This window comes from Pezoporus flaviventris, unplaced genomic scaffold (genome assembly GCF_033815535.1).
Source record: "Pezoporus flaviventris isolate CSIRO_AGI_PZ_B2104156 unplaced genomic scaffold, CSIRO_AGI_Pfla_v1 ptg000043l, whole genome shotgun sequence".
Lineage (NCBI taxonomy): Eukaryota > Metazoa > Chordata > Aves > Psittaciformes > Psittacidae > Pezoporus > Pezoporus flaviventris.
This window is the reverse complement of record NW_026892591.1, coordinates 1,718,445-1,742,563: the sequence shown is the minus strand read 5'-3', so window position 1 is coordinate 1,742,563 and position 24,119 is coordinate 1,718,445. Positions and strand designations below refer to the sequence as shown.

General features: G+C 50.1%; 2 protein-coding genes across 5 annotated transcripts; both read left to right on the top strand.

Moving 5' to 3' along the window:
• The first annotated feature begins 78 nt into the window (after nucleotides 1-78).
• On the top strand, nucleotides 79-19,433 carry PIAS4 (protein inhibitor of activated STAT 4). 4 transcript variants are annotated; one of them, XM_061466823.1, is made up of 11 exons: nucleotides 79-191; nucleotides 3,331-3,766; nucleotides 8,550-8,634; nucleotides 10,373-10,414; nucleotides 10,790-10,880; nucleotides 11,244-11,372; nucleotides 11,454-11,559; nucleotides 14,622-14,695; nucleotides 14,858-15,018; nucleotides 18,291-18,421; nucleotides 18,747-19,433. In XM_061466823.1, the coding sequence occupies exons 1-11, from the start codon at nucleotides 165-167 to the stop codon at nucleotides 18,950-18,952; spliced, it is 1,488 nt and encodes a 495-aa protein (XP_061322807.1). In that variant the 5' UTR covers nucleotides 79-164; the 3' UTR covers nucleotides 18,953-19,433. The 4 variants fall into 4 exon arrangements, with proteins under 4 accessions (XP_061322807.1, XP_061322806.1, XP_061322809.1 ...); XM_061466822.1 differs by lacking the exons at nucleotides 18,291-18,421; nucleotides 18,747-19,433 and adding an exon at nucleotides 16,505-16,976; XM_061466824.1 differs by lacking the exons at nucleotides 18,291-18,421; nucleotides 18,747-19,433 and adding an exon at nucleotides 16,505-16,981 and having other exon boundaries at nucleotides 108-195.
• A 931-nt stretch (nucleotides 19,434-20,364) lies between these two features.
• Nucleotides 20,365-22,714, top strand: LOC133276211 (forkhead box protein L2-like). The gene is made up of 3 exons (XM_061466832.1): nucleotides 20,365-21,975; nucleotides 22,227-22,399; nucleotides 22,483-22,714. Exons 1-3 carry the CDS (start codon nucleotides 21,712-21,714, stop codon nucleotides 22,658-22,660), a joined length of 615 nt encoding a protein of 204 aa, XP_061322816.1. The 5' UTR covers nucleotides 20,365-21,711; the 3' UTR covers nucleotides 22,661-22,714.
• Nucleotides 22,715-24,119: the final 1,405 nt, after the last annotated feature.

Sequence of the window (24,119 nt, the reverse complement as noted above, 5' to 3'; positions counted from 1 at the left end):
CGGGGCCGAGAAGAGCGGGGAGGGGGGGCGTGGCCACTGCGCCTGCGCTGTGGGAGGCCTTCCCGGGGCCGGGTAAGAGCGCGCCCTCCGCGCCCCTCCCACCGCTCCGCGGCGTCACGTGACTCGGCGGCGGCTCCCGGCGCGGTTGGACGCTGGAGGCCAAGATGGCGGCGGAGCTGGTGGAGGCGAAAGTGAGTGAGTGAGGAGAGAGCCGGGCCCCGGGGGCGCCGGGCCGAGCCGGGCCGGGCAGGGCAGGGCCGGGCGGGGCCCGGTGGGGGCACCGCGGGCGGGAGGCACCGCTCCGGCCTCGTCCCTGGAGCCGGCAGTGAGAGCCGAGGGGGCGGCGCCCTGGGACCGCCCCCCCCCCTCCGCATTTACCTCAGGGGCTGCCCCGCCCCAGCCGTGGGGTCCGGCAGCGGCTCCCCCCCGGACTCCAGGCCCGGTCCGGTCCGGCTGCAGAGCCGCCCGCCGCTGGGCTCTCTCCTGGGCCGGGCCTCGGTGTTCCCCGCGGGGAATTCCCAGTGATTAATTAGCGCAGGTGGCTTCCCCCAGCCGACCGGCGGGCTCCGGCCCCCGCTCCCCGCGCACCTCGCTTTCTCCCCCAGGCCAGGCGTGCCCTGTGCTCCGCGGCCTGCCCCGGGCTCCCTGCGGCCGGCTCGGGGGCGGGGTGCGGAGCTGTCCAGCCGGGCCCCGCGGGTGGAGCGCTCGGGAGCTGTTGCGGCGGCCTCGGGGGGGGATGGCGGTGTGGGGCGAGCAGGGCCCTAGGCCGAGGTAGAGCGCTGCGTGGTGGGGGCGGCCCCTGAGGCCCCTTTGGCCGTGGGGTGAAGGGAAGCGGCTTCACAGCAGACGGGCCTGAAGTTGTGTTGGGCTTCCTCGTGTCCTGTGCACCCCCCCAGGCCTTGTGGGGTACCGCGCTCTGCCATGTGTTTCTCGTTTTCCCTCGGGGTCCCTCTCCTGGAGCCAGGACTTGTCCGTGTCCTATTGGTGCCACAGAGACCTGGTTGGTGGCACTGGAGTGGGCTTCACCCCACAGCCTGGCAGGGAATCTGGTGCTGAGGGTGCTTACAGAGCAATAGCAGCAGGTAGAAAGTGTTTCACATCTGCAGGGTCAGCCCATCGGTGAGGATGTGGTCAGATGCCTGTGGGAATAGGATTTGGAGAGGCTTGTTTTAGGGGACATTGCCTTCTCCCTGTTCTTGGGCCACTCTCAGTGTGGCGAACTGTGCCCAATGCTGCAGAGAAGGGCATGTACTTCCAGGGTGTTATGGTTGTTCCCATAGCGCGTGTTTAATGGGCTCCGTGCCACTCACGTGCAAGGATTCCTGGGGGAAGGAATAGGCTTTAGCATTAAGGATCTCAGTAGTTAGTGGGATGTCTCTTACTCGTGCTCTTGTACAGGTCCAAGCCTTCGTAACAGTTTTTATTTGAAGTCCCTTTGGCTACTGCTTAAATCTGGTCATCCTTCAAAATGGAAGCTGCAGAAAACCATCAGCTTGAAACTCCACTTTATGCACCCACAGTCCCGAGTGCCCAGTGGAATAGGAGCATAAGTGTGGGAATACCTGTCTGCTGTGCTTCTGGTGCTGCCTTGGTGTATTTACCTTTGCAAATGCACGGTTTAGCCTCCAAGTGCCTCAGAGAGGACACCACGCTCTCCATTTTGTAGTTGAAGAAAGCTGAGGCACAGAAAGTAGGTTTCTCCCAAGATCACTCAGGTGGGATGTGGCGAAGCAGCAGGATGATCCAGATCTCCTGAATCCTGACTCTCCATCATTTAAAAATCCTTTCTTTCCTCTTTAAAGTTGTCTGAGAGGGGAAAAACAACCCTCTCATCAAAGGTATTTTGGGACACATCATGACTGCCAAAGATTTTAACTACAGGCAGTGACGTTTTTGTAGCATCTTTTGGGCTTCCAGATTAAATGACAGATTTCATGAGAAAGGAGAAAATAAAATGGCATTTTCCCTGTAGTCTAATTCCCACACATGTGAACGAAGCGGCTGTTCAATGTTGCTGGAATCAATAGTAGCTTTCTTAAGTTAAAATTTAAACCCCCCAAAACCAATCAAAACCCTTTGTTTCTGTTTTAGTCCAGAAAATTACAAGGCTCCTATTAACTTCCACAGAAATCTGTTTTTTATACATTCTTTTTAAACTTTAATCCCCATACAAGAGCATAGGCTGGATCTCTGCTTCTGCTTTGGTTTTTTACTGCAAGACAGCTGGGTTTTCTTCTTGAATTCCCATCCTTCCCACAGGCCAGGGAGGATACTGAGTGAATCCACATGGATACCTATGAAATATATTTTTAGGGCAGCTTGTGTTTTCAAAAGCATGTACTTAATAAGCTTGTCTTGTGCATTCGTAAAGCTGCTTTGGCATACGAGAGAACTGAAACATCAGCATGAGCGGGCTCTAGCACAAATAATTCCTACTTCTTACCCTGATGGAAAATTACCTGATAGAGTCACCTGTGACCCTGCACCTGAGTTTCCACAGGAGCAACAGAGTAAAGTTTTGGAGATGGAGGTTGTTTTTTTATTGCTTATCAAAGCACTGCAATCGATTCATCTCAGTGCAACAGCGGAGGCAGCTGGCTGTGGCCATGGGGGAGTGCTTGGCAAAGCACCCAAATAGGGTTTGGAGGCATTGTTCTCATGGGAACATGCTGCTCTCTTTAATAGTCTTCTAATAGCTTTCCATGCTCTCAAATACGTGGGTTTTTTTCAAAGATCCTGTAGGAATGATTCGGAAGGGGGTTTTGCCCATGCAGGTAATGTACGGGTGCACTGAAACACAGGCCAAAAGGACTGTCACTTGCCATCCACTTCCCATTCATTTCCTTCCTTTGCCTTCCACTAATACCAGTTTAGATGCAGTTTTTAATGTAGCTCTCCCCTGAAGGTGCCTGGGAAGTCTGGGTGCTTGGAGCTTCCATGCCCAAGGAGTTAAGGCGCTGTTTCAATGTGTGGGGACTGGTCTTTGAGGTGTTTTCCTTTGTGCTCACTCTTGCTTCCAGTTGACCCACCTTGAGGATTTATCTGTAGCATTTATCACAAATGATTTTTGAGTAATTGGTTGACTGTTGTGGCACCTCTCTGTTTCTTGCTGGTATTTCAGTTGATGGTCTCCTCTATATTCACGTTACTCAAAGAAGTACCTGAGAAACGGGATGATACTCAGGTGAATAAGAACTGGTATAAACAGAAGGCGTAGTGCCTTGTAAGGGAGTTTCGTAGTGTTTTGGCTTCTAGTTGTAGTATGTAATAAGAACTGACACTCTGCATGCTTATAACTGTAAGGGTGTTTTTACTTTTTTTCTCCCCTAGAACATGGTGATGAGTTTCCGAGTCTCAGATCTTCAGATGTTGCTGGGTTTCGTTGGCAGGAGTAAAAGCGGACTTAAACACGAGCTAGTCACCAGAGCACTGCAACTGGTGCAATTTGACTGCAGCCCTGAGGTTTTCAAGAAAATTAAGGAGCTCTATGAGACTCGCTATAACAAGAGGAGCTCTGAAGCTGCTCAGCCCCAGCCCCAGCAGCACCGCTCTGCTGAGGCACTCTCCATACACACCAACTACGACCGCGGGAGCACCATTCCCCGGACTACTATCCCCACCACTAACATTGACTATCCTGCTCTCTATGGGAAATACCTTAATGGACTGGGGAGGTTGCCACCCAAAGTTGCAAAGCCTGAAGTTCGCCTGGTGAAACTTCCCTTCTACACGACCCTGGATGAGCTGCTGAAGCCAACAGAATTAGGTGAGTTTTCAACACGCTGCTGCGTTCATGCTGGGCTCGGTCGGGGAGAGAAAAGTGATTCTGGATTAAGTGTCAGAAAGGAGACAGTGTTCTCAAGGATCTGTGGCAAGAGAGAGGCTGATTACCAGGGTGGTGGGTGCCCTCCTTTCCCTGTGTTCCCCCCTTAGAGGAGAATATTTCTGTCTGGTTTTCCCCCTCCTTGCCTTAGAACAGGTCTGTGGTTGCTTTGAGATGTAATTTGCAGTCCTGTCTTGTTTGGCTGTAGCTTTCCCATCCTTCGTTGCAAATGCTGCTGTGTTGCATGGTGCGGTCTTTCCCTGTGAATCAGAATCTGTATTCCGTCTCTGTAACAGAGCAGTGGATTGATGAAAATCATTCCATGTTGGTATCACACCTGTGCTAAGCCAGTCTGCTGGCACATGCTACACTCATGCTGTTTTCCAGTGCTTAAAATACCTGACCTAAAGCCTCCTGTGGATGAAAGAGGGTGGCACACACAGAAAAGGGTATTTCTGACTCATTTTGTGCTTGCTGTAGCTATTTGTGTCTGATGCTATGTATTTTGAGCTAGGAAAACTGGAAGAAGTGGTTTTTTACCCACCCTGGGGCCAGGAGGCTGATTTTTCATCAGTTTAGTTCTGAGAAACAAACAGGATTGTCACCAGAGTTTCACAGAATGTTCTTGTAGCAAAGACAGTGTATATGGAGGAGAAGCATCACTGTGGGTCGCACCTCAGCATCTCACAAAGCCCATGTGGTGATAGCAGGCTTCACTTCTAAATGAAGCTGGCACTTGGGAAGCTGCTCTGTCTTTGCTAAAAAAAAAAAGGTTTGATGTGCATGTGGATTGGAGGGGAAAAAAAGATAGATGAAGGTATGATTGTGCATGTACAAAAGGAGGACCAAGTCATCAGACTTGGGTAGTTTTCATCTCTGTTCATCAGAATATACATAGTTTTCATCTTCGTTTGGTAGCTTCAAATCTGTTAATGCTATGACTGATAAAACAGTTGAGGGGTGATTGCTAAAATAGTTTAAATGCTCTTTGGAGAAGGAGTTAGTTCAGCCTTAAACATGGGGTGGCATTTGTTAGTCAGAAAGACAAATGTAGTGTTTGAAAGGAAAACAAATTCTCAAGAGGTAGAACCATCCAGAGGCAGGAGGAGGGCCTGGCTGTACTTACTGTGATTAACAGATTTTGTTAAACATTGACATTAAATCTTCTGCATCGGATCAGAAGCAGGGTCTCATTATATCGAGTAGCTGACACCTCCCTCGGGTCAGCTTGTTCCCTGCAGCACATTTGACTGATTTTTCCCTCCTGATGAGAGTGGTTTCTGTGTAATGGTGGGGGATTGCTGGTGAGGAGCTGGGCATGAGCAGAGCTTTAGTCTTTGTCCCAGTCAATGTTCAGAACCTAACAGCATCTTCCAGACACTTGTTTAATTTTCCCTGCCTGGTGACCTGCAATCCCTTCTGCCAGAGCCAACGGAATGAAGAAGCTACCTGTAACAGCTAGCTGCTGGAATAACTTCTACCTGAGGAGTTATGCTTGTGTGGGGCTCTGCTTAGTGTGGAAGGGTGATATAACAAACTGCTCTGAGGAAAATGAAGCATTTTTCCGTATGGAAGCTGCAGCAGTTTATGCTTCATTGCCCAGGTTTCCTGTTCTGTGTCTGGACCAAGCATAGGCTCCTTGTCAACCTCAGAAACTCGTAACGTGGAACTATCTGAAAGAGATTTAAGATTCCAGATCCACTTGGAGACGCCCAGCTGCTGTTGTAGTACCCTAGGCCACAAAAAGAGCTATTTTAAGCAGATAACCATGGTGGGAGTAGGGGAAGCTTAATTTATATGTTCCAGACTTCAATTAGAAGCATCTTTCATAACGACAAAGCTCTCTTGCCTCTCCAGGATGATTGCCTTGAGATGAAAGGTGAGGTGGGCGATGCCCGATTTGGCCTGTAGGCAGAGCAGGTTCCCTGAAGAACTATCAAATTACTATTAGACTTGTAGACAACAGTGGCTTCAGCTAAAAGCAGATAAATTAGGTTCCTTGCAAGCCAGCTAATACCTCATATTTGGTAACTGCAGACACAGTTTCAGTCAGTGGAAGCGTTGAGTTTAGCATCTGAGTTATCTACATGAAGCAGCTTCTGCTGCTTCTTTCTGGTCATGTCTGAGGGCTCTGACATGAAAGAATTTGTTCTAATTTACTGAAATTGCTGAAATTCTCTGGGGTGGATAAGGCTTAAAATGAAGATTGATCAGATACCTTCTTAGAGGGAATGAATCCTCACATCCCTCCTGCACTGTATGTTAAGTAGCTGACAAGGGGAGTGTTTGTGTGAGCTCCCTGGTGTCTGAGCACCTCGCTGATAAGTGTACGTGTGCTCTGGCACCTTTTTGGGCTGAAGCAGTGTGAACAGTTTTTGACACTCACAGTGTGCTGTGAGGGCTTCTGAAAGGGGTTTTTGTTCTGCACATGAGCTGCGACAGCCCATGCTCACTGTAGATACTGAGGCTTCTGGTCTTCTCCTGGAGGCATGCCAGAGAAGACCTTGGGGTACAGCTGCAGGAGCACAAGGCCATGTAGTCTGCAGGGTCCTGCTGCTGTCTCTGTACACAGCCTTGTTTGGGTTTCTCCCTCTGATAATACCTGCGGTGGTGTTGCTCTTCTCTCATGTCTAAGTCCTAAAACTGCTGCTTCAGCTCCCCACCCCTCCTCTGAAGCTGGACTTCAGCTGCTATAAACAGGGCCACTGATTTTGTGGCAAAGGCAACTGCCTTCCCCTGCTGCAGGGGCAAACACCGCTGCCATGAGGGAACTCCAGCAAATCCCAGCAAAAGCACATGCTCGTGCTGATGACCGTGTGTTATATGAGTCCTTCACCAGCTTACAAATATAAGAGATGCTGTACAGTTAACTTACAGAATCCCAGCCTGGTTTGAGTTGGAAGGGAGCTTAAAGTTCATCCAGCTCCAACCCCCTGCCACGGGCAGGGACCCCTTCCACTGGAGCAGCTTGCTCCAAGCCCCTGTGTCCAACCTGGCCTTGAACACTGCCAGGGATGGGGCAGCCACAGCTTCTCTGGGCACCCTGTGCCAGCGCCTCAGCACCTTCACAGGGAAGAGCTTCTGCCTAAAAACTCATCTCAGTCTCCCCTCTGGCAGGTTCAAGCCATTCCCTCTTGCCCTGTCACCAAGTAGCTGCTGACAACACTAGCAGTCCAGTGGAAGATGTCCCTGTCCGTGGCAGGGGGTTGGAACTGAATGAGCTTTAAGGTCCTTTCTAACCCAAACCAGTCTGGGATTCTGTTTGATGCATCACAATAGCGACCAAATTGCCTGATTTGCAATTCAGGAGTGGGCTGGTTTTGATACTGGAAAACTTTGCTGGAGAGGTGACAGTGAATGGATTGGATACTTCATGGGCTTTGACTTCCATCAGCATCCCCCTCAGGTTCCCGTTGGTGCTGTGCTCAGAAGGCAGACGCTGTTTCTGTTTTCATAAAGGAAGAGTGAGCTGATAGAGATGCAAAATAAAACACGAACAGCTTCACAGATTTTTCTAATCAGGTTTGCTTTGTCTTTGTGTGGCTGAACAGAGAAGAGCGTGTCCATGGGCAGTTATTTAAGCAACAACATTAAAATGAGAGTCCGTGTGAAATGCTTTACTCCTCGCTGTTGTTTTGGTCAAGAAGACATTTTGATGGAAACTGGAATTAAATTAAAAGTCCATAACAATACCTTAGTTTTTGTTCTGAAAGCCCTTTTGTCAGTTTAAAGCTGAATTACCAAGGGGAGGTGTCTGTGGTCAGTGAATGATTTTGTCACCGTGTCCTCTGAGATCTTAGAGCTGCTGAGGTTTTATCCTTCCTTCATCTCATCTTACTCATACACAGTAAAGTGCATTTCCATCCTTGGCAAATTTTGGTGTATTGGCCTTGAATAAACTCACAGTTGAGGTGATGCAAAGAAAAACACCCAATTCTTGTTAAAAAGGTAATAAAAAAAAAGCTGTTTTATCACTTCCCATTGGTTGTGTTTATCCTGTGACTTTCACCTGCTCAGGGCCTGACTTCAGCTGGAAACATGCTCAGAGAATTTAACTAAATGTGTCTAAATTGAATATAAGGTACTAAGTGGAAGTTGTTACGAGTTTTGCACATCTCAAGCTTCATTGTAACCACATTAAATTGATGTGATCTTAAAATTGTCAAGGGATGAAAGGCTACAGTTAACACTGGGCTGTCAGAGGAGCTTGTCCAAAAGCCACTGCTTAACACCCTGCTGCAAGCACACCCTGAAAGTTGTGTGTTTAAGTCATGTTTTTTTCTCTTACAGCTGTTTTTTTTTGATGATTTTTTGTAATACTAAGCTGATCTTGTTATTTTTGTTGCTGTTTCCTTTCTTTCCCAAAATCCGTCTGGTAAGTTCATGTTCTCATGTCGTGCATAGGTCTCTTCTTTTGCTGCTTTGAGCTCTAGTGATGCCACTCATGGTTTGTGCTCATGGATTACTTGGGGGGAGGGGAAATAAAGAAAAAGCAGCTCCAGATCCACTGTGTATTAGTGTGCAAACTGGCAAAACAGGCAAGGAATGAATGAGCAAAACTGTAATCAGTAATAGAGTTACCAAAACGCGCAATGATCAGCCTTCAGCTGTATGGGAGAAAACAAGACTTGGGAATAAACATAGCTCAGAACATCAGCGTGCTTCACAGTGTGGGAAGAGCTGGATGTTATCAGTTTGATGTACAGTCTCTTTTTTTCTTCTCCAGTTCCACAGAATAATGAGAAGCTTCAGGAAAGTCCATGTATTTTTGCATTAACACCGAGACAAGTGGAGCTGATCAGAAATTCCAGGTACTTCTCGTTGGGTATTAACAGTACAGGAAAACATTGCTGTGTGTTTCCACAGTGTTCCCTCTGTGGAAGCTTTTGTTCTGTGCAAGGAAACAGTTTGTTTGAGGACATGAGCAGACAGGCCACTTCTCATGTAAAGCAAATAGCTTTGGGGGAGGTGGGAGGTCCAATTTCAGCCATCTAGGTCCTGACGTTTCACTTCTAATGCTCCTCTAATCTTGCCTTTGAATAGTACATTTGGGCAGGAAAAGTGCTATGAAATGGTTGGTGACCCAGGTTGTCTGCTGAGCTTGTGTTGTGGGTATTTGCACATTTTTCTTTGCCTCAAATGTTCAAAAGCTACCCATGTAACACTGCCCCTGAAAGAAAGCTTCCTTGTTGTAAAGGCTGCTATAGTAACTGTGTAAGAAAACATCTTGCACCGGTTAGGATTTACCCTGACCTCTGTCACGATACAACTTTTGATCCAAACAATGAAGCACCCCAGAGATGTCAGTGCAGGCAGTGAGGCTTCCTCTTTCCCTGACCCGTCCCCTGGCCCTTGCTGTGGGGAGAGGACAATGACACAGAAGAGGTCCTCAAAACTAAGCAGAAAACCTTTAGGTGTTTTTCTTCACAGTAATATCACACTGTTATCATGGAGTGGGTGAAATATGATGTTTCTTGGCTATTCAGTGCTTGATTACTGTTGCAATCCAGTAGGTCAACAGAGGCAGTGCAGGGGAAGCTGCTTGAAGACTTGACAGAAGGGAAATGATAAACCACAGAAGTCTTTAAGGGTGATAAAAGACTACACCCTTTTGTCATAGCTGATTCTTGGTGCTCTTTTCTCCATGTATTCAGATTTGTGAGAAAACTTAGGGCCAGTGCCACGAATATTTCAGAGAAGGGCTTTCAGTGAGTCTTTGCTTGTCTCAGATGACCACTCAGCATCAAATTCCCTGGCTTGTGGGTGGTTTCCACATGTGTGACCCCCAGCTCTAAAAGTGCCCAGTCATCTCCTGTCTGTCAGCTGAATGGAGGTTCCATCCCTTCCACCCCCCGATGTCCAAACATTCATATTAAAACTCTGAGCTGGAATGTGAAATGCTGTCAGAGGCAACTCAAGGCTCATTTGGGGATCTTATGCTTTGTGTCCTGGCAGAAATGAGTGTATGCTTTCACCTGTGTACAAAGACCTGATAAAATACCCTTGTTCTGGGGTCTTCTGCTTTCCTGGTACCAGCTGAAATCCTGTTATGATCAGCACCACTGAACTCAGTGATATTGAGGTTGTTCTGCTTGTGCCACTGGTTCCTTTGTTTGCGTGAGCAGCTTTAGCTGAATAATTGAACAAAGAGAGTCTTAAGAACACTCAGGTAGTCCTGACCTTAAATCCTAGCTGTGTAAATGCTTCCAAATCACCAAAAGGATGCCAGGCAAATTGATGGCTTTCACCAGACACCATTCCAGGTTTGAAAACCCAGAAATAGGCTGCAGGATTGTGCATTAGGGGGAAAAAAAAAAAATCATTACAGAAACACTGATATTTGTGGGGGAATTGAACTATTTGAATGAAATTCTGTAAAGTAATTCTTTAAAGGTCTATAAAACTCACAACAGCCTAAAACTCTGGAGTCTAGCACAAGTGACAGCTGAGTTTGGTTGTTCTGGTTTTTTTGTGGGTTATTTAATTTTGGGGGGTTTTGGCTCTTTACATCATGAATCTGAACTTTCCGTTTCTTCTCTAATTTACTAGGGAGCTGCAACCTGGTGTGAAATCAGTTCAGGTTGTGCTAAGGTATGTCTGAGCATGGGGCTGATTTAATATGAGATGCCGACCATGGGGGAGAGAGTGTACTGCCTAAAGACAGGAACTTTCAGTGTGGCTTTAGCAGTTACAAAGATAACTTAAAATAAGCTGCTTGTTCACATGCCTGACACAAGCTTCTTAAACTCCTTCCTAACCTCTGCTTGAGTCAGTGCTGTGGTGGAAACCAGCAGTGTCCAAGGCTTTGCTACCCAGGTACGAAGCCTGCATCCGATCTGGGAGAGCTGAGTGGAATTGGCTTTGCTTTGGCCAGATGAGGGAGCATGGGTTGGTGTGGTGATGTGCAGAGGGTTTTGAACATGCAAACAGTGTGGGGATATTGAGAGACGTGTTGTTTCTTTCCAGAATCTGTTACACAGACACTAGTTCTCCTCAGGAGGATCAGTACCCCCCAAACATCGCCGTGAAAGTGAACCACAGCTACTGCTCAGTGCCGGTAAGTCAGCTCAGCGGGGAGCTGTGACACTGCAACTGTGGAAGGACTTGTGCCATTTAGAAGGACATTGCTTTACTGATGAATGCAGACAAGAAGCCAGAGTATAAAAGTGCACTGCTTAGTTTAAAGCTGATTTTCTCGTGAATTAGATGTGGTGTTAATAAACTCTTTTTGCAAAAAGACTCAGTCCTTTTTACTTTGTGCTTGGTCTGATTGTTCAGTTCCCTTCTACCCCCTTCCTTGAACAGTGTTGGTGAGTAGAATTTAGTGATGCTGGTGAATAGATGGATCCATGTAGAAGCATCTTGCGTTAAAAAAGAAATGTGTGTGTGTCTATGTATATATTTGATCTTTCTGCCTTAGGGCTACTATCCATCAAACAAGCCTGGAGTGGAACCTAAAAGGCCCTGTCGTCCTATCAACCTCACCCATCTCATGTACTTGTCTGCAGCCACCAACCGCATCACGGTTACCTGGGGGAATTACGGGAAGGTACGTGTGGAAGGAGGCGGCGCAGAACGTCCAAGGGCAGGGCAGCAGCCTCACTCACTCTTTCTCTCCCTGTCTCATTAGAGCTATTCTGTGGGGCTGTACTTGGTGCGACAGATGACCTCAGCAGAGCTGCTGCAGAGGTTGAAAACCATCGGGATCAAACACCCAGAGCTCTGCAAAGCCCTTGGTGAGTATGACTGCTCTGAGGTGGCATGGGGGCTCAGCTGGCTGCCTGTCACACTGCAGCACTCCTGACAGCCAGGAAACCTGCTGGAAACCTGCTTGGGAACAGCTGCCAAGTTTTCTACAGTTTCTTTCCTCCAGTTGTCTAAAACACTTTTGAGTCGAGCAGCTTGCTAAGCTCTATGTCAGTCACATGAAATCACCCCAGATCTGTGTGTGAGCACAGTGCTCCTGCAGCTCATGGCTCTGCAGAAGCTCTGAATCACTGGAGCTGGATTTAGAATTTGTCCTCAGGTCGTATCGTGGTGAGTGCTGCTGAGAGCCTGTGTCGTCGTGACACGAGCGGCTTCACGCCTTCACCTGAGCAATTATGAGCTGACAAATGCTACCACAGCACCTCAGCCTTGACCCACACTATTTCCAAAGGAGGTTTCTGGAGCAAGGGATCCTGGTGAAAATCTGCTGCCCCAAGCCCCTGTGAATCCTTGGGGCTGGCAGTGGAATTTCACCACCAGCACTTTCATATGCCTTGAGAGCTTCAGAGAAGAGATGATCCCGAGAGATGCTTATCCTAAACCATCCAGGTAAATCACTGTGGTATGAGGCAAATGCAAAACATGACTGAAAATGAGGGGAAATTATCTTCCTAAGGTAGAATCTGTCTGGAGGCGTTCCAGTTACTTCATGGTACCAGTGAGAGTGTTTTTACTATTTAGTTCTGGATCGTGATGGTCTTTGAAACATCCTCTTCAGATCATGGACAACTCTTACTGAGAATAAGAAACATTATCTTGAAGATAAACATTAGTTCATTGGGCAGGAGATGATTTGGGGCATGTCCAGTCTTCAGACACCTAACGCCCGTTGTGGCACACGTTGCAGCTTCAGCCAGGCTTTTGATCTTCATATGCAGTGCAGCATTTTTGCAGTAGATTGCTGAATGCTTCTGTACCCATGTGCCACACCAGTGTCTGCAGCAGTTTTGATCTTGTTCAAGCACTCTGACAGTGAGCACTTAAGACATAAGAAATGAACATTTCCATGTGTTAAATACCTACCATCCTCCAAAGCCCAAGGCACTGAGCAGAGGCTGGCTTTTGAGTTGTCCTAAACTGCAGAGGATCCTCTCATTTTCTTCTGGCACTTCTTGAAACCAGGGTCAGTAGTATGTGCTGTTTCCTTTCAAGTGAGCACTTGCAGGATGGCCTCTCTGAGTGTGGCAGACAGGCTTGAAAGCAGCTTTACACTCAGTAACAAGTGGGTGCCCCTGGTCCTGCCGCATTAGGTAAGTAACAGCTTTGGCTGGACTGGCGGGCAGAGACAAGTTGCATTTGCTGACCAGATAGAAACATCTTGTTTCAGTTCCTTTGGCCTGTTACTGCTTGGCAGTTGTTTGGACATCTGAAACTGGCAAGAACAAGTAGCTGTAAACTTCGCTTTTATAGCTCAGGTCTGTTCTGCAAACAATTCTGTCTCATGTTCCTTGTAATAGCCCTCAGTACTCACTGAAGCTGCCCTCTGACTTTGGTTGTATCTTGGGGCTGACTCATCTTCTGCATATGCTTCTGCCAACTTTAGTATATAGGAAAAATTGTCTGACAGCAGAGATGTTAATTCCATGGCTGTGGATCCCAAAGCAGTCTTAAGCCAGCTTGATTCTGCTCAGGAAGTCCTAGAAAATCCCATTTCTCCTTCCCATGTATCATAGTAATTGAGGCACAGAGAATGCTCTCACAGAGAACTTGACAAAAAATAAAGCTTGGATGAAAAGTCTCCTAATGTGAAGAAAACCCCACCAAATCTTGTAGTCTCATGGGACTCTCACATCTGAGAAGCCACTCTCTAATTAGAGCTGCGTGTAGCAGAGCTGCGTGTAGCCTCATTGTCTAGAGACATCTTGTTATGATCTGAAAAGGTCAAAAGAAATGGTTGACTTGCTCCAAAGAAAAATAGTGATGGAAGTGTCAGAGGCCCTCTCAGAAGCAGTGGCAGCAGCAGCTGCTCTTCAGGAGTTGTGCAGCAGTTTAAAGCTAATTTTCTGTGTTCATTCCTCACCGTGATGCGGGACCTGCACGTCTGCTGCTCTTCTTGATTTGCCTGCAGCTCCTTTGGGTTTTCCTTTCAGGATGCAGCAGCGGGGGCAGGATTCTCTCTACCTCCTTTCCTAACATCTGATTCTTTCCAAACATAGGCTGGCTCAGTGCTTGTGACTGGTTTTGCATGGCTGCCTTGCTCTTTGAGCTCTCTGCTCTGGTACCTTTGGGTCTGTTTGTGGTTCCTGTGAAACAGTCTGCTGGAATAAATGAGCTGGCCAGTGTGTAAGTTGAAGAGTTGCAGCCTGGTAGTGCTAAGAGAAGGCTTGTTTGTTTGATGGCGAAATGATGGGATGTGGTTTCCTGTCAAGACTTAAAAACTTACAGAGGGAAGATGAAGATTAGATATTAGGAAGAAATTCTTCACTGTGAGGCCCCTGCACAGGGTGCCCAGAGAAGCTGTGGCTGCCCCATCCCTGGCAGTGCTCAAGGCCAGGTTGGCCTCAGGGGCTTGGAGTGAGCTGCTCTAGTGGAGGTGTGCCCTGCTTACACAGCCTGGAGTTTGTAAGTAGGAGGTAGAAACGTTGCTAAGAGGGCATTAACTGTAGCAAGCCGATAGTAAGCAGCCTCATCCCAGCTCTGAAGTCCACTCGGTCTCCTTCATTTGCTCTGCCTGGATGGGAGGCAGAACGTGGAGAGCTGTGTCATTGGGATAGGAGGGTTTGCAGGAAAACCTGAGCTTCCTGGCTCACCCAGAAGTGCGCCATGACCTGTGCATGACCTGCCTCATCCTGCTCGAGGTTTTCAGCTAGCCAAGCAGTGTCTGTGCTGAGCTCTGCAGGTTGCACAAGCCTGGGCCATCACAGCAGCTTTCTGTCCCCCGTGTCTCTTTTCTCTGAGGTTGTCATCCATGGGTAAAATGCCTCCTGCACAGCCAAGGGCTCTTGGTGAGCTGCTCAACCTGTGCTAGGTGTTGTTTCCAAGGGTTTAAGTTTGCATCTGTTAAATTCTGTGCCCTCTACTCTTCCTGCAGTAAAAGAGAAGCTACGCTTGGACCCAGACAGCGAAATTGCCACTACAGGTGTTCGTGTCTCGCTTATCTGCCCGGTGAGTCTTTGCAATTTGTTTAGTCTGGTTTTGTCAAGAAACCCTTCTCTGTTGCCAGACCAGCTTTGCAAACTACTGAACCCTTTGTGCTTGATACTGAGAACTGTCTGGTGGTGGCTTGGGTGGGTTTCATTGCTGATCTCCTGCTCTTTGCTTCAACAGCTGGTGAAGATGCGGCTCTCTGTGCCGTGCCGGGCAGAGACCTGTGCACATCTGCAGTGCTTTGATGCAGTCTTCTACCTACAGATGAATGAGAAAAAACCCACGTGGATGTGCCCTGTGTGTGACAAACCAGCACCCTATGACCAGCTAATAATTGATGGGTGAGTACACTCGCTTCTCTAGCCTCAACCTCTTTCTTTACTCCACTGGGTGCAGCACCGTGTCTTTTGGTCTGTGCAGCTGATTGAAGCTCACCTCAAAACAGAGTTGGAAGCTTTTTGTGCTGGCTTATAATACTCTGCCTTAATTGTCTCAGTGTGTTAGAGCAAGGCTTGACTGTCTGCTGCTTGTAATTTTTGGATTACATTATGTTGGGAATTACGTATTCCCTGCCTCACTCTTCATCAGGCTGATGAACCCTCACAACCAGCCATCTTGGTTGACAGGTACTGAGATGCATGGAATAAACAGCTTTAAAAGCACCCAGTAAGAGGATTTTTGATAGGAAACATTTTCCTGTTCTCTTGTTGGTGTGAGGTGCTCATCAGCTCACCAGCAATTCTTGGCATGCTGTGTATTTGATTGGGGGATCTTCTCTGGCAGCTGTTAAACAGAACGTCCTGCCCTGGAGATGGAGGTACAAATGCAGGATTTGGGAAGGTTTTTGTGCAATCTGTTCCAGTACAATTTCCATGGACACTGTGGCTGTTTTAGTGCTAGGGATGGGAAGGATGCCTCAATGGGAACTAATTCTGTGGTTTGTATACCTGTAGGGCAAAAAAAGCAGGAGGCTCAGATACACTGGAGGGACAGAATTGAAATACTTTGGTTATATTGTCCAGGGTGGAGGTTTTGTGGATCCACCCTGGCTCCCTGGGCCTCCCTCTGGAGCCACCCAGTGGCTGAGCCTGTGCAGCAGGACCTTGGGGTGTTCGGGGTGGGGGCCAGGAGCTCCCTGCTGGAGTCACCATCCAACACACTGGTGATCTTGTCAGGCAAGTGGGGTGCACTGGGAGGGAACAGGCTTTTGGTTCAGGACTCCCCAAGTGAAGGGCAGAGATTGAAATTTTGCCCCAGCCATGCTTTTGGACCCGCTGCCTCCCTGCGTTGGGCAGCAGCACAGAGCCCCCCCCAGCATCCCCATTCTCAGTGTTCCAGTGAGGCAGTCCCTCTCTCTGCATGAGGGATCTTCTCTTTCTACTGTCTCATTTTGAACATAGTTGGAGTAGTGCTGTAAAAGCACAGGTAGGAACTGAAGCAAATCTTTTCCAGACGGCATTTGGGAAGGGTGAGGTGGGAGATGTATGTCCTAAGCACTGCCAAGAGTTCTCTGGACTGGGGAAACTGGGGAAAGGTTGCTTTGGACTTGGCACTCAACTGGTAATCTGATTTGCTGTCTGCATGGGAATGCTGCCTCCCATATCTCTGGACTAGAGTTAGTTGGCTCTGTCTCTTTACCAGAGAGAAGGGCAGAGGGCTCACCGTAAGCTTGCAGAGCTGGAATGCTACAGTTCAGCACTGCAGGAACACTTTGGACATGATGCTCCTGTGTCTGAGTGAGGTTTGGTACTGAAAAAGCTTGAAAATGCAGCTGTGTGCCAAGAGGATTACTCTGAAAACCAGGAGATTTCCCTCTCCTTGGTGCAGACCTGGCGGATGGAGTCCTAGATACAGACTGCAGAGCGAGCTGGGCTGGCAACAGGGGCCACCTGAGGCAAGCCAGAAAGCTGGCAAGGGTGCTTGTCAGCTCCAGAAATATGGGTTCTCTAGAGAAGAGCACAATAAATTGCCTGGCTTTTGTCCAAGAGTAAAGGAAGGAACCAGGAGTGAATTAATGCCAACAGAAATCTCCACCCACCCCCCAGAAGAAGCTGCTTTGCCTCAGAACCCAGCGAGCCTGGTTCCCAGGCTGGGACCACTGACATCCACAGTGGTGCAGCCAAGCAGCGAGCAGCCCCGAGGACTGGTGGGGCAAGATACATGGTACTTGTCTTCTGGAAAATGATCTCCACCCTCCTGGCTTGGATGATTGGCCTCTGATCCCGGTTCCCTCCAAAGCAGGAAGAGTTGAGAGGAATTGTTCAGGTGCACCCAGCTCCCTTGGCACACAGGAGCAGATGAGTCTCCACCTGGGTGGCATATTCCCAGGGCCAGGCTAGTATTCTGAGCATTGCTGTGTTTGTAGGTACTGATTTGATCCAGGACTTGTGGCTTTTTAGACTGTGTGAAGCAGCTTAGGCATAGATAGATAACCTGTTTGCTTTGTCCTCTGGCCAACACTTGACAGGAAAATCCAGTTCCTTTGAAGTCTCTAACAAGGCTGCTGAGACTGAAGGGGAAGGTGAGAGGGGCTGGATTGTGGAACCTCTACAGGTCAGCCATGCACGTGTCCCTGCTGGCTGAGGAGGAGGTTGTCACTGGTGAAGGCTCAGTGGATTTCTTTGTGCTCAAGGCTGGACTTCAGTGTAGTTCTGCTGGATGAAGCACCTCCCTTGAAAGTAAGCTGGAGGGAACCTGGCAGCCTCAGCTGGAGGGTTGGTAGTCAAAAAAGGGGCACAGGCTCCAGAGGAGGTGAGTGGTTGGTCGAGTCTAAGCTCCTCTGGGCCTTGCCAGCTTGTTTGGAATTGCAGCCCTGGTGGTTGCTCAGCTGGGTGATGACAGGACCATCTGTGGAAACATGTTTCCTACTTGAGCTGGGAGAAAGCAGCAACTTCTCCCACCACTGTGCTGCAAATAGTTCTCTGGAGCTTGTAAGATTTTTGCTACTTGTTCCCCTTCATACCAGAGGGAAATGCTCAAGCCCAGGAGTGCATAAGGCCTCGCAGAGCAGTGGTTCCAATAGCAGCTCCAAAGAAACATCCCAGGCAAGGGGTGGGACATGGCAGAATGAAGCAAGGACCTGGTTTTGGAGGCACAGTGAGTGGAGGCTCACTCATTCTGGTCAGGGTTGTTGTCACTGAGGTGTTTTCAGGGGGGGGACATGGGGTTTCGTGCTGTTGCAGGAGGCTGCATATATTGTTTTGGTGGCTGCTGTGGAGGCTTTGGGAAACAAAAGGAGGGAAGTACTGGAGTGCTTAGTTCCTAATGTAGGGTATTTTGTCTTTGCTAATGCCTGGGTGTGAAGGAGGCACCAGCCCTCCCCCAGCTCTAGATGGGGCATCAAGAAGCCTGGAATCTTCTGGAAAACTGAGTGAAGCGGCAAAACTATCCTCTAATGGCGTGTAATGAAACTTAGTTCCTGGGTCAGGGTCATTGTCAGAAAGGACTGGGGTGGTTTATGGGAATAAATCAAGCCCTTGACTCAAGGTCCATCTGCTGGGCAGCCTTCTGTTCAACGTAGGGCTGCTGAAGGTGAAGATCCAGTTTAAGACCCATCACTAAATGCATTCTGATTGCCTCAAGCTTACTAGATGGCATCTGTTCTCTTGCCCAGGCTCCTCTCAAAGATCCTGACAGAATGTGAAGATGCAGATGAAATCGAGTACCTGGTGGATGGCTCCTGGTGTCCCATCAGAGCTGAGAAGGAGCGGAGCTGCAGCCCTCAGTGTCCCATATTAGTTCTAGGTGAGCATCTCTAGGGGTAAAGACTTGAAATTACTGTAGAAAGCCTGCACTGCAGAAGTGGAGTTCCCCAACTGGCTGAGAGGGGGGTCAAACCTTTAACAGGCTTCCTCGAAAGGAGGTCGATCCTCAGCCTCTCCATGTTTGAAGCATTCAAGACAATGCCTTTAATAACACGATTTAGCTCTTGGTCAGGCAGTTGGAGTGGGTGATGGTCGTAGCTCCCAGGTGACCGAGTCACTGCATGGCTGTGGGAGATGGAGAGTGTGGGAGCAGACCCTCAGCTGATGTGAGGTGTCTCAATGTGCCCTCTCTTCCCCCTCTTCAGGTTCCTCTGATGTGAACGGGCTGTTGCCCACTCCCAACACTAACGGTGAGAACGGTAAGGCCGCTGCAGACGTTGTAGATTTAACACTGGACAGCTCCTCCTCGGAGGAAGAGGAGGAGGAAGACGAGGAAGAGGATGACGATGATGAGGGACCCCAACCAAAACGACGCTGCTCTTATGAGAAAGGTTTAGTTTCTGCCTGCTGACTGCGGAAGCAGCTCTGAATCTCAGAACGGACAGACTTGAATACTCTGGTGCTTATTGAACTGGAGGAGGGGGATAGCGTCCTTTTCCATCTCATCTCCCTTCCTCTCTCATCTCCTTTGACCTTCCTATTCCAAATTAATCATTAAAACGAGAGAAAAAGAAAACAAAAAGCAAACTACAACAAAAAAGAAAAAAAAAAAACAAAATTAAAAAAGAAAACAAAAAACAAACCATTGAGCTGCTGCTTGGTTGGAAAAAAAATGACCCCACTCAAAGCCTGATCCTGAACTGGAGTCTGAAGCAAGGAAGGAAAGTGTCTTCAGCCAGGCAGTCGGAATGCACAGCTCCACCTGCACGTCGCCAGGACACCCAACTCCGTGCATCTCCAAAGCTGTGTGCATTTTAATGTCTTGTTAAATAACCATTCCTTAATTAATCTAAAGGGGTTTGCTGGACGTGTGAGTCCGGGGTGGGGAGGGAGGGGGGAGCCAGGGCGGGTGGGCGAGGGAGGTTTGTATAACCCAGGAGGCTTAGAAGGGATTTTTAGGGGTTGGGGATGGGGGGCATGGGGTGAAAGGGGAGAGACGTACAATTGGAATCGCACTGTTCTAGATAGGAGCTCCAGCAGCTCTGCACCTCATGTAAAGAGACATGGTTTGAATCCTTTTAAGCTAATCCGAAGGTAAACGTAGAAATTGTGCGTAGTGCATCGCTTTAGTTGAGCAGAAGCCATGGGGAGGGGTGGGGAGGGGCTCGAACCACAAATCTGTTGTATTTTTGAAGTGCAATAACTTGGTGTTTTTGAAGACTTAAAAAGGGCTGCACATTCCCTTTTCGTTGAGGCGGCTTCGTTTCTGGAGGTGGTGGCAGTGACCTGCAGGACAGCCGGACGCCTGGCACGTGAGGAGGAGCAGGGCAGGGGGGCGAGGGCCTTCGACAAAGGTGCCAGGTGGGGGAATCTCAGTTTCTAGCCAACTACCTCGGTAAACTCCAATTCAGGTTTCTTTCAGTCACGACCCAGTGCACGGCCCGGCACCGGCGCTGCTGGCGGCACTCTTGGCGCAGGGTGTTGAGGACAGAGCCGAGGGACGATGCGTGGAGCCCTGCGACGGCGTGTTAACAGCCTCTGGACTTTCCACTTCTCTGTTCAAGACTTTGGTCCCAGACCCAAAGCTACTGCTATGCTCTTGGTGGCAAAACGTCGTTATTTTGAGTTTGCAGACGGGGAACCTTTCTGACTTATCTTAGGGAATTTTTGTAATTAACTTGACGCCTCTGAACTCTCTTTTGCTTTGGACCTCGCTGGCTTTTCTGGGCTGCAGAGGGAGAAACAAACTGTGGCAGCAGGTTGTTCTGTGCCCCTGCCCCGCAGGATGGGTGGCATGCAGCGGCCATGTGCCCGTGCCCAGCACATCATCTCCTTGTGCTGCATGGAGACCTCTGGGTGAGAGGTGCCATGGGGAGCTGCTGTTCCCGGCTGCCGGCACGGTCCCAAGCCTCCTGCCTCCCCCTGGGCCAAAGCAGCACCAAACCCAACCCTGCGCTTGGGCAAAAGCAAAGCATGGCCAACATCACCTCACCAGAAAAGCCACCGAGGTCCCCCCAGAGCGATGTGGATTCCTTGTGGTGATGCCCCAAAGTACAGGATTGATTCTCTAAATGCTGCCGAGCAGGAAGCTTCCACTGGGTTTGGGGGTTTGGGAGCTTCCTCTCCCGCTCTCTCCCGGGGCTCATCCTTGCTCCCAGCCCTTCCTGCCCAGCTCCTTTTCGTCTCCTCAAACAAAAACTTGAAGGCAAAAGGGGGTTGGGGGGGGGGGGGGTTGAACCCCCCCGATGTCCCCTCAGCATCCTGCGGGCGCGTCGTGGCCGGGGGCAGCCGCACCACGAGCCCCCCCCCAGCGACGCTCTCGCTTGTTCGACGTGGACTTTCCTTTTCCTTCTCTCTTGTTCTTCTGTTTGTGTCTGGAGCAATACGTTGTCAGGGTTCAGCGGGGTGGGCCGGGGGTTAAAGCAAGCGTGGGGAGGGCTCAGAGCGTTTTGGGGTTCGCTGTCTGAAGTTCGGTGGCTCGGTCCCTGGCTACACGGTAGCTTTAGAGTCCACTTTTTGTTCCTAATATTTGTGTTCTAATTTAATTGCTTCTTACATTTTCCAGGCCAAGCCACTGTTTGGAAACATCATGGTTGTGTTACTGCTTTTTCTGTTTGAGTTGGCCAGCTCTTCCTGTACATATGTTTGTTTGCTTATATCCCGTTTCTTTCCTTTTTTTTTTGGTTTGTTGTTTTTTTTTTTTTTGTAAAGAGAAGAGAAAAAAAAAGAAAAAAAAAGAAAAAAAAAGAAAAAAATACAAAAAGAAAATTATTTTTCTTTCCCTCAGTACACATTCTTCGAAGTTCAAATTATAGTGTTTGTTAAATAAAAAGAAAGATTTACATTTAACGCGGTGTCGCCTTTGGCTCAATGGGCTTTCCGCTCACCCCAACCCCAGCTCCGTGGGGGGTTTATGGACGCAGTGGGCGCAGGAGGACCGGGGCGGTGGCCCCACGGGCACCTCGGTGCCACTTTGAATTCCTCCACCTCCATTGGATTAATCATTTTATTGATGAGGCTTAAAGGGCCAAATCCCGCTAAAGCCGCGGCTTTGCCAGATAAACACCCGCTTTGGAGGCAGCCCGTTTGTGAAAACACAATTAGCAAAGGCTCTAATCTGCACTAATTACCGCCCGGGCCCCGCAGCGCTCCCCACGCGCCACCGCCACCATGGGGGACACGGGGCCCGGGCAACAGCGCCCGCCCGGGGCCTCCTTCACCATCGAGTACCTGCTGTCAGCGCAGGGGGACCCTGAGCCCCCTGGCCCGAGCCCCCCAGCACCTCCCCGGCCGCCGGCGGAGCCCGGGGACAAGCCAGCGCAGTCCTACATCGCCCTCATCTCCACCGCCATCCTCTCCTCGCCCGAGAAGAAGCTGCTGCTCTCCGACATCTACCAGTGGATCATGGACAACTACCCCTACTTCAAGAACAAGGTGAGCGGCTGCCGGACCCCTTCTCCTGGGCTTTCATCCGGTTTTGATGGTTCAGGGTGGGCAAAGAGGGGGCTGAGCCCACAGCGCCCGTGTTGGGCTGGGGAAGGGCTGGGTTTGACTCACCCCATCTCCAACGAGCCCGATCCGGCGCCCACACGTCTTGGGATGGTTCCTGCACGCGGCTCGGGCGCCGTTCGCTCTGGTGCCTACCGCCGTGCGCCGGGGGCGGCTGACGGCCCCTCTTGGCCCAGGAGAAGAGCTGGCGCAACAGCGTCCGCCACAACCTCTCCCTGAACGAGTGCTTCGTCAAGGCTGGGCGCAGCGACAACGGCAAAGGCCACTTCTGGGCCATCCACCCGGCCAACCTGGAGGACTTCGCCAAAGGGGACTACCACCGCCGGCGCGCCCGGCGCCGCGTCCGCAGGTCAGCGGGACCACGGGGAGCCTGCGGGGGGGTGATCCGGGGGGTCAGGGGGCTGACCCGGCTGCTCTGCTTCCCCTTCGCAGGGTCAACGTCGGCTTCTACCACCCCTATGCCCTGTACGGCTGCTGCTGCCCCTGGTGCCCCCCGGCACCGCCCGCGCCCTCCCTGGCCCTGCCGGCTGCCCCCCAACGCACCCGCTGGGGATGGGGACGGGTTCCTGCTCCCTGGGGTCCCCTCCTGCCCCGGGCCCCCTTCCTGTAGCCCCCACCCTGCTCTGGGGGTCAGAGGCAGGGGAAGCCTTCATGGGACCCCCCCAAACCATGGCAGGGATGCTCTGGATGTTGTGTGTGTGTCCGCCATCACCCCAAGGGGTCTCCAGGGCCCCCCCTTTGGATGCCCTGCTGGGATGAAGCCTGAGCCCAAAGGGGGACCCCCATCACGCTGCCCCATGTCCCCCATCATGGAGGGGTCACTGCCATCCCCCCCCCCCCCCCCCCCCCGCCAGCACAGCACATATGGGGCTTAGACCCACCAGGCCCCTGCCCTAATTATTTCCTCGCTAATTGCCCCTGACGCCCCTAATGAGCCTCGCGGCTCCCAGGTGTTAAGTGGCATTAGGGCGTCTCGCTGGGGAAGGCGACTTGGCCACTAAATCCCGAGAGATAAAACCCCAAAGCCCTTCGCGCTCCGAGAACTAGGAAGCTTATGACACAAGGTAATCCCTAACACTGGATGGACCCTGGGGGGGGGGGCAAAGGGGGGGTCCGGGGTGATGGGGCTCGCATGGGGATGGGGGGGGTTGGATCTTGGGGTCCCCTCTGCCTGCCTCAGTTTCCCCACTTGCAGCCGGTCCCAACGCTCCCTGGGGGGGAGTGAACCCCCCAAACCCCATCCCCAAAGGCTCCTTAACCCGCTGCCATCTGGGGTGTTTGCCCTGCTCCTAATCTGTGCCCAATCTGTGCCCCCCCATCACACCTCGGCCCCCCACCAGCAGATTAATGGGGGGAGATGGGGAGGGAGGACCACCATCCCCCCCCCCATCCTGCCCCACCACTTTACAGCGTGGGGGGGGGGGTGTTCCCATTGGGGACACTGAGGCACAGCACCAGGAATGAGCCCCCCATATCCCACCCCAAATTGGGCTTAAACCCCCCCAAAAAGAGAAATACCCCCCAAAAAGAGAAATACCCCCCAAAAACAGAAATAACCCTCCCCCAAAAACAGAAATAACCCCCCCAAAAACAGAAATAACCCCCCAAAAACAGAAATAACCCCCCCAAAAACAGAAATAACCCCCCAAAAACAGAAATACCCCCCCAAAAACAGAAATAACCCCCCCAAAAACAGAAATACCCCCCCAAGAAGCTCCCCCCCCAAACACCACCACAACCACTCGCTCAGCTGTTTTTAATATATAGTTTATTTTCTTTTCTGTTTTTAAAGCCCCCCCTCCCCCCCCGAAAAAAAAGTGCAATTTTTATTATTTTAATTTTTATCTTTTTTTTGTGGTTTTTTGTTGTTTTTTTTTTTTTCCTTTTTTCCTCCTCTCCCACACTTTATAAAGAGCTATCAAAGTTACAATCTATGGAATGTCTTTTCTGTGCTTGTTTGAATAGATATAGATTTCATTCTCCGTCTCTCTCTTTCTCCTCACACCTTTTGAAACACCCCCCCCCCCAAAAAAAAAAGAGACCACAAAAGTAGTTTTTACACATAAAAA

Bases quoted from the DNA above. Each gene is read 5' to 3' on its own strand.
- LOC133276211 (XM_061466832.1), top strand. From the start codon at position 21,712: ATGGGGGACACGGGGCCCGGGCAACAGCGCCCGCCCGGGGCCTCCTTC. The intron at 21,976-22,226 runs GTGAGCGGCTGC...CTCTTGGCCCAG, and splicing joins ACCCCTACTTCAAGAACAAG to GAGAAGAGCTGGCGCAACAG. The intron at 22,400-22,482 runs GTCAGCGGGACC...TCCCCTTCGCAG, and splicing joins GCCCGGCGCCGCGTCCGCAG to GGTCAACGTCGGCTTCTACC.
- PIAS4 (XM_061466822.1), top strand. From the start codon at position 165: ATGGCGGCGGAGCTGGTGGAGGCGAAA. The intron at 11,560-14,621 runs GTGAGTATGACT...CTCTTCCTGCAG, and splicing joins AGAGCTCTGCAAAGCCCTTG to TAAAAGAGAAGCTACGCTTG. The intron at 14,696-14,857 runs GTGAGTCTTTGC...TTGCTTCAACAG, and splicing joins GTGTCTCGCTTATCTGCCCG to CTGGTGAAGATGCGGCTCTC.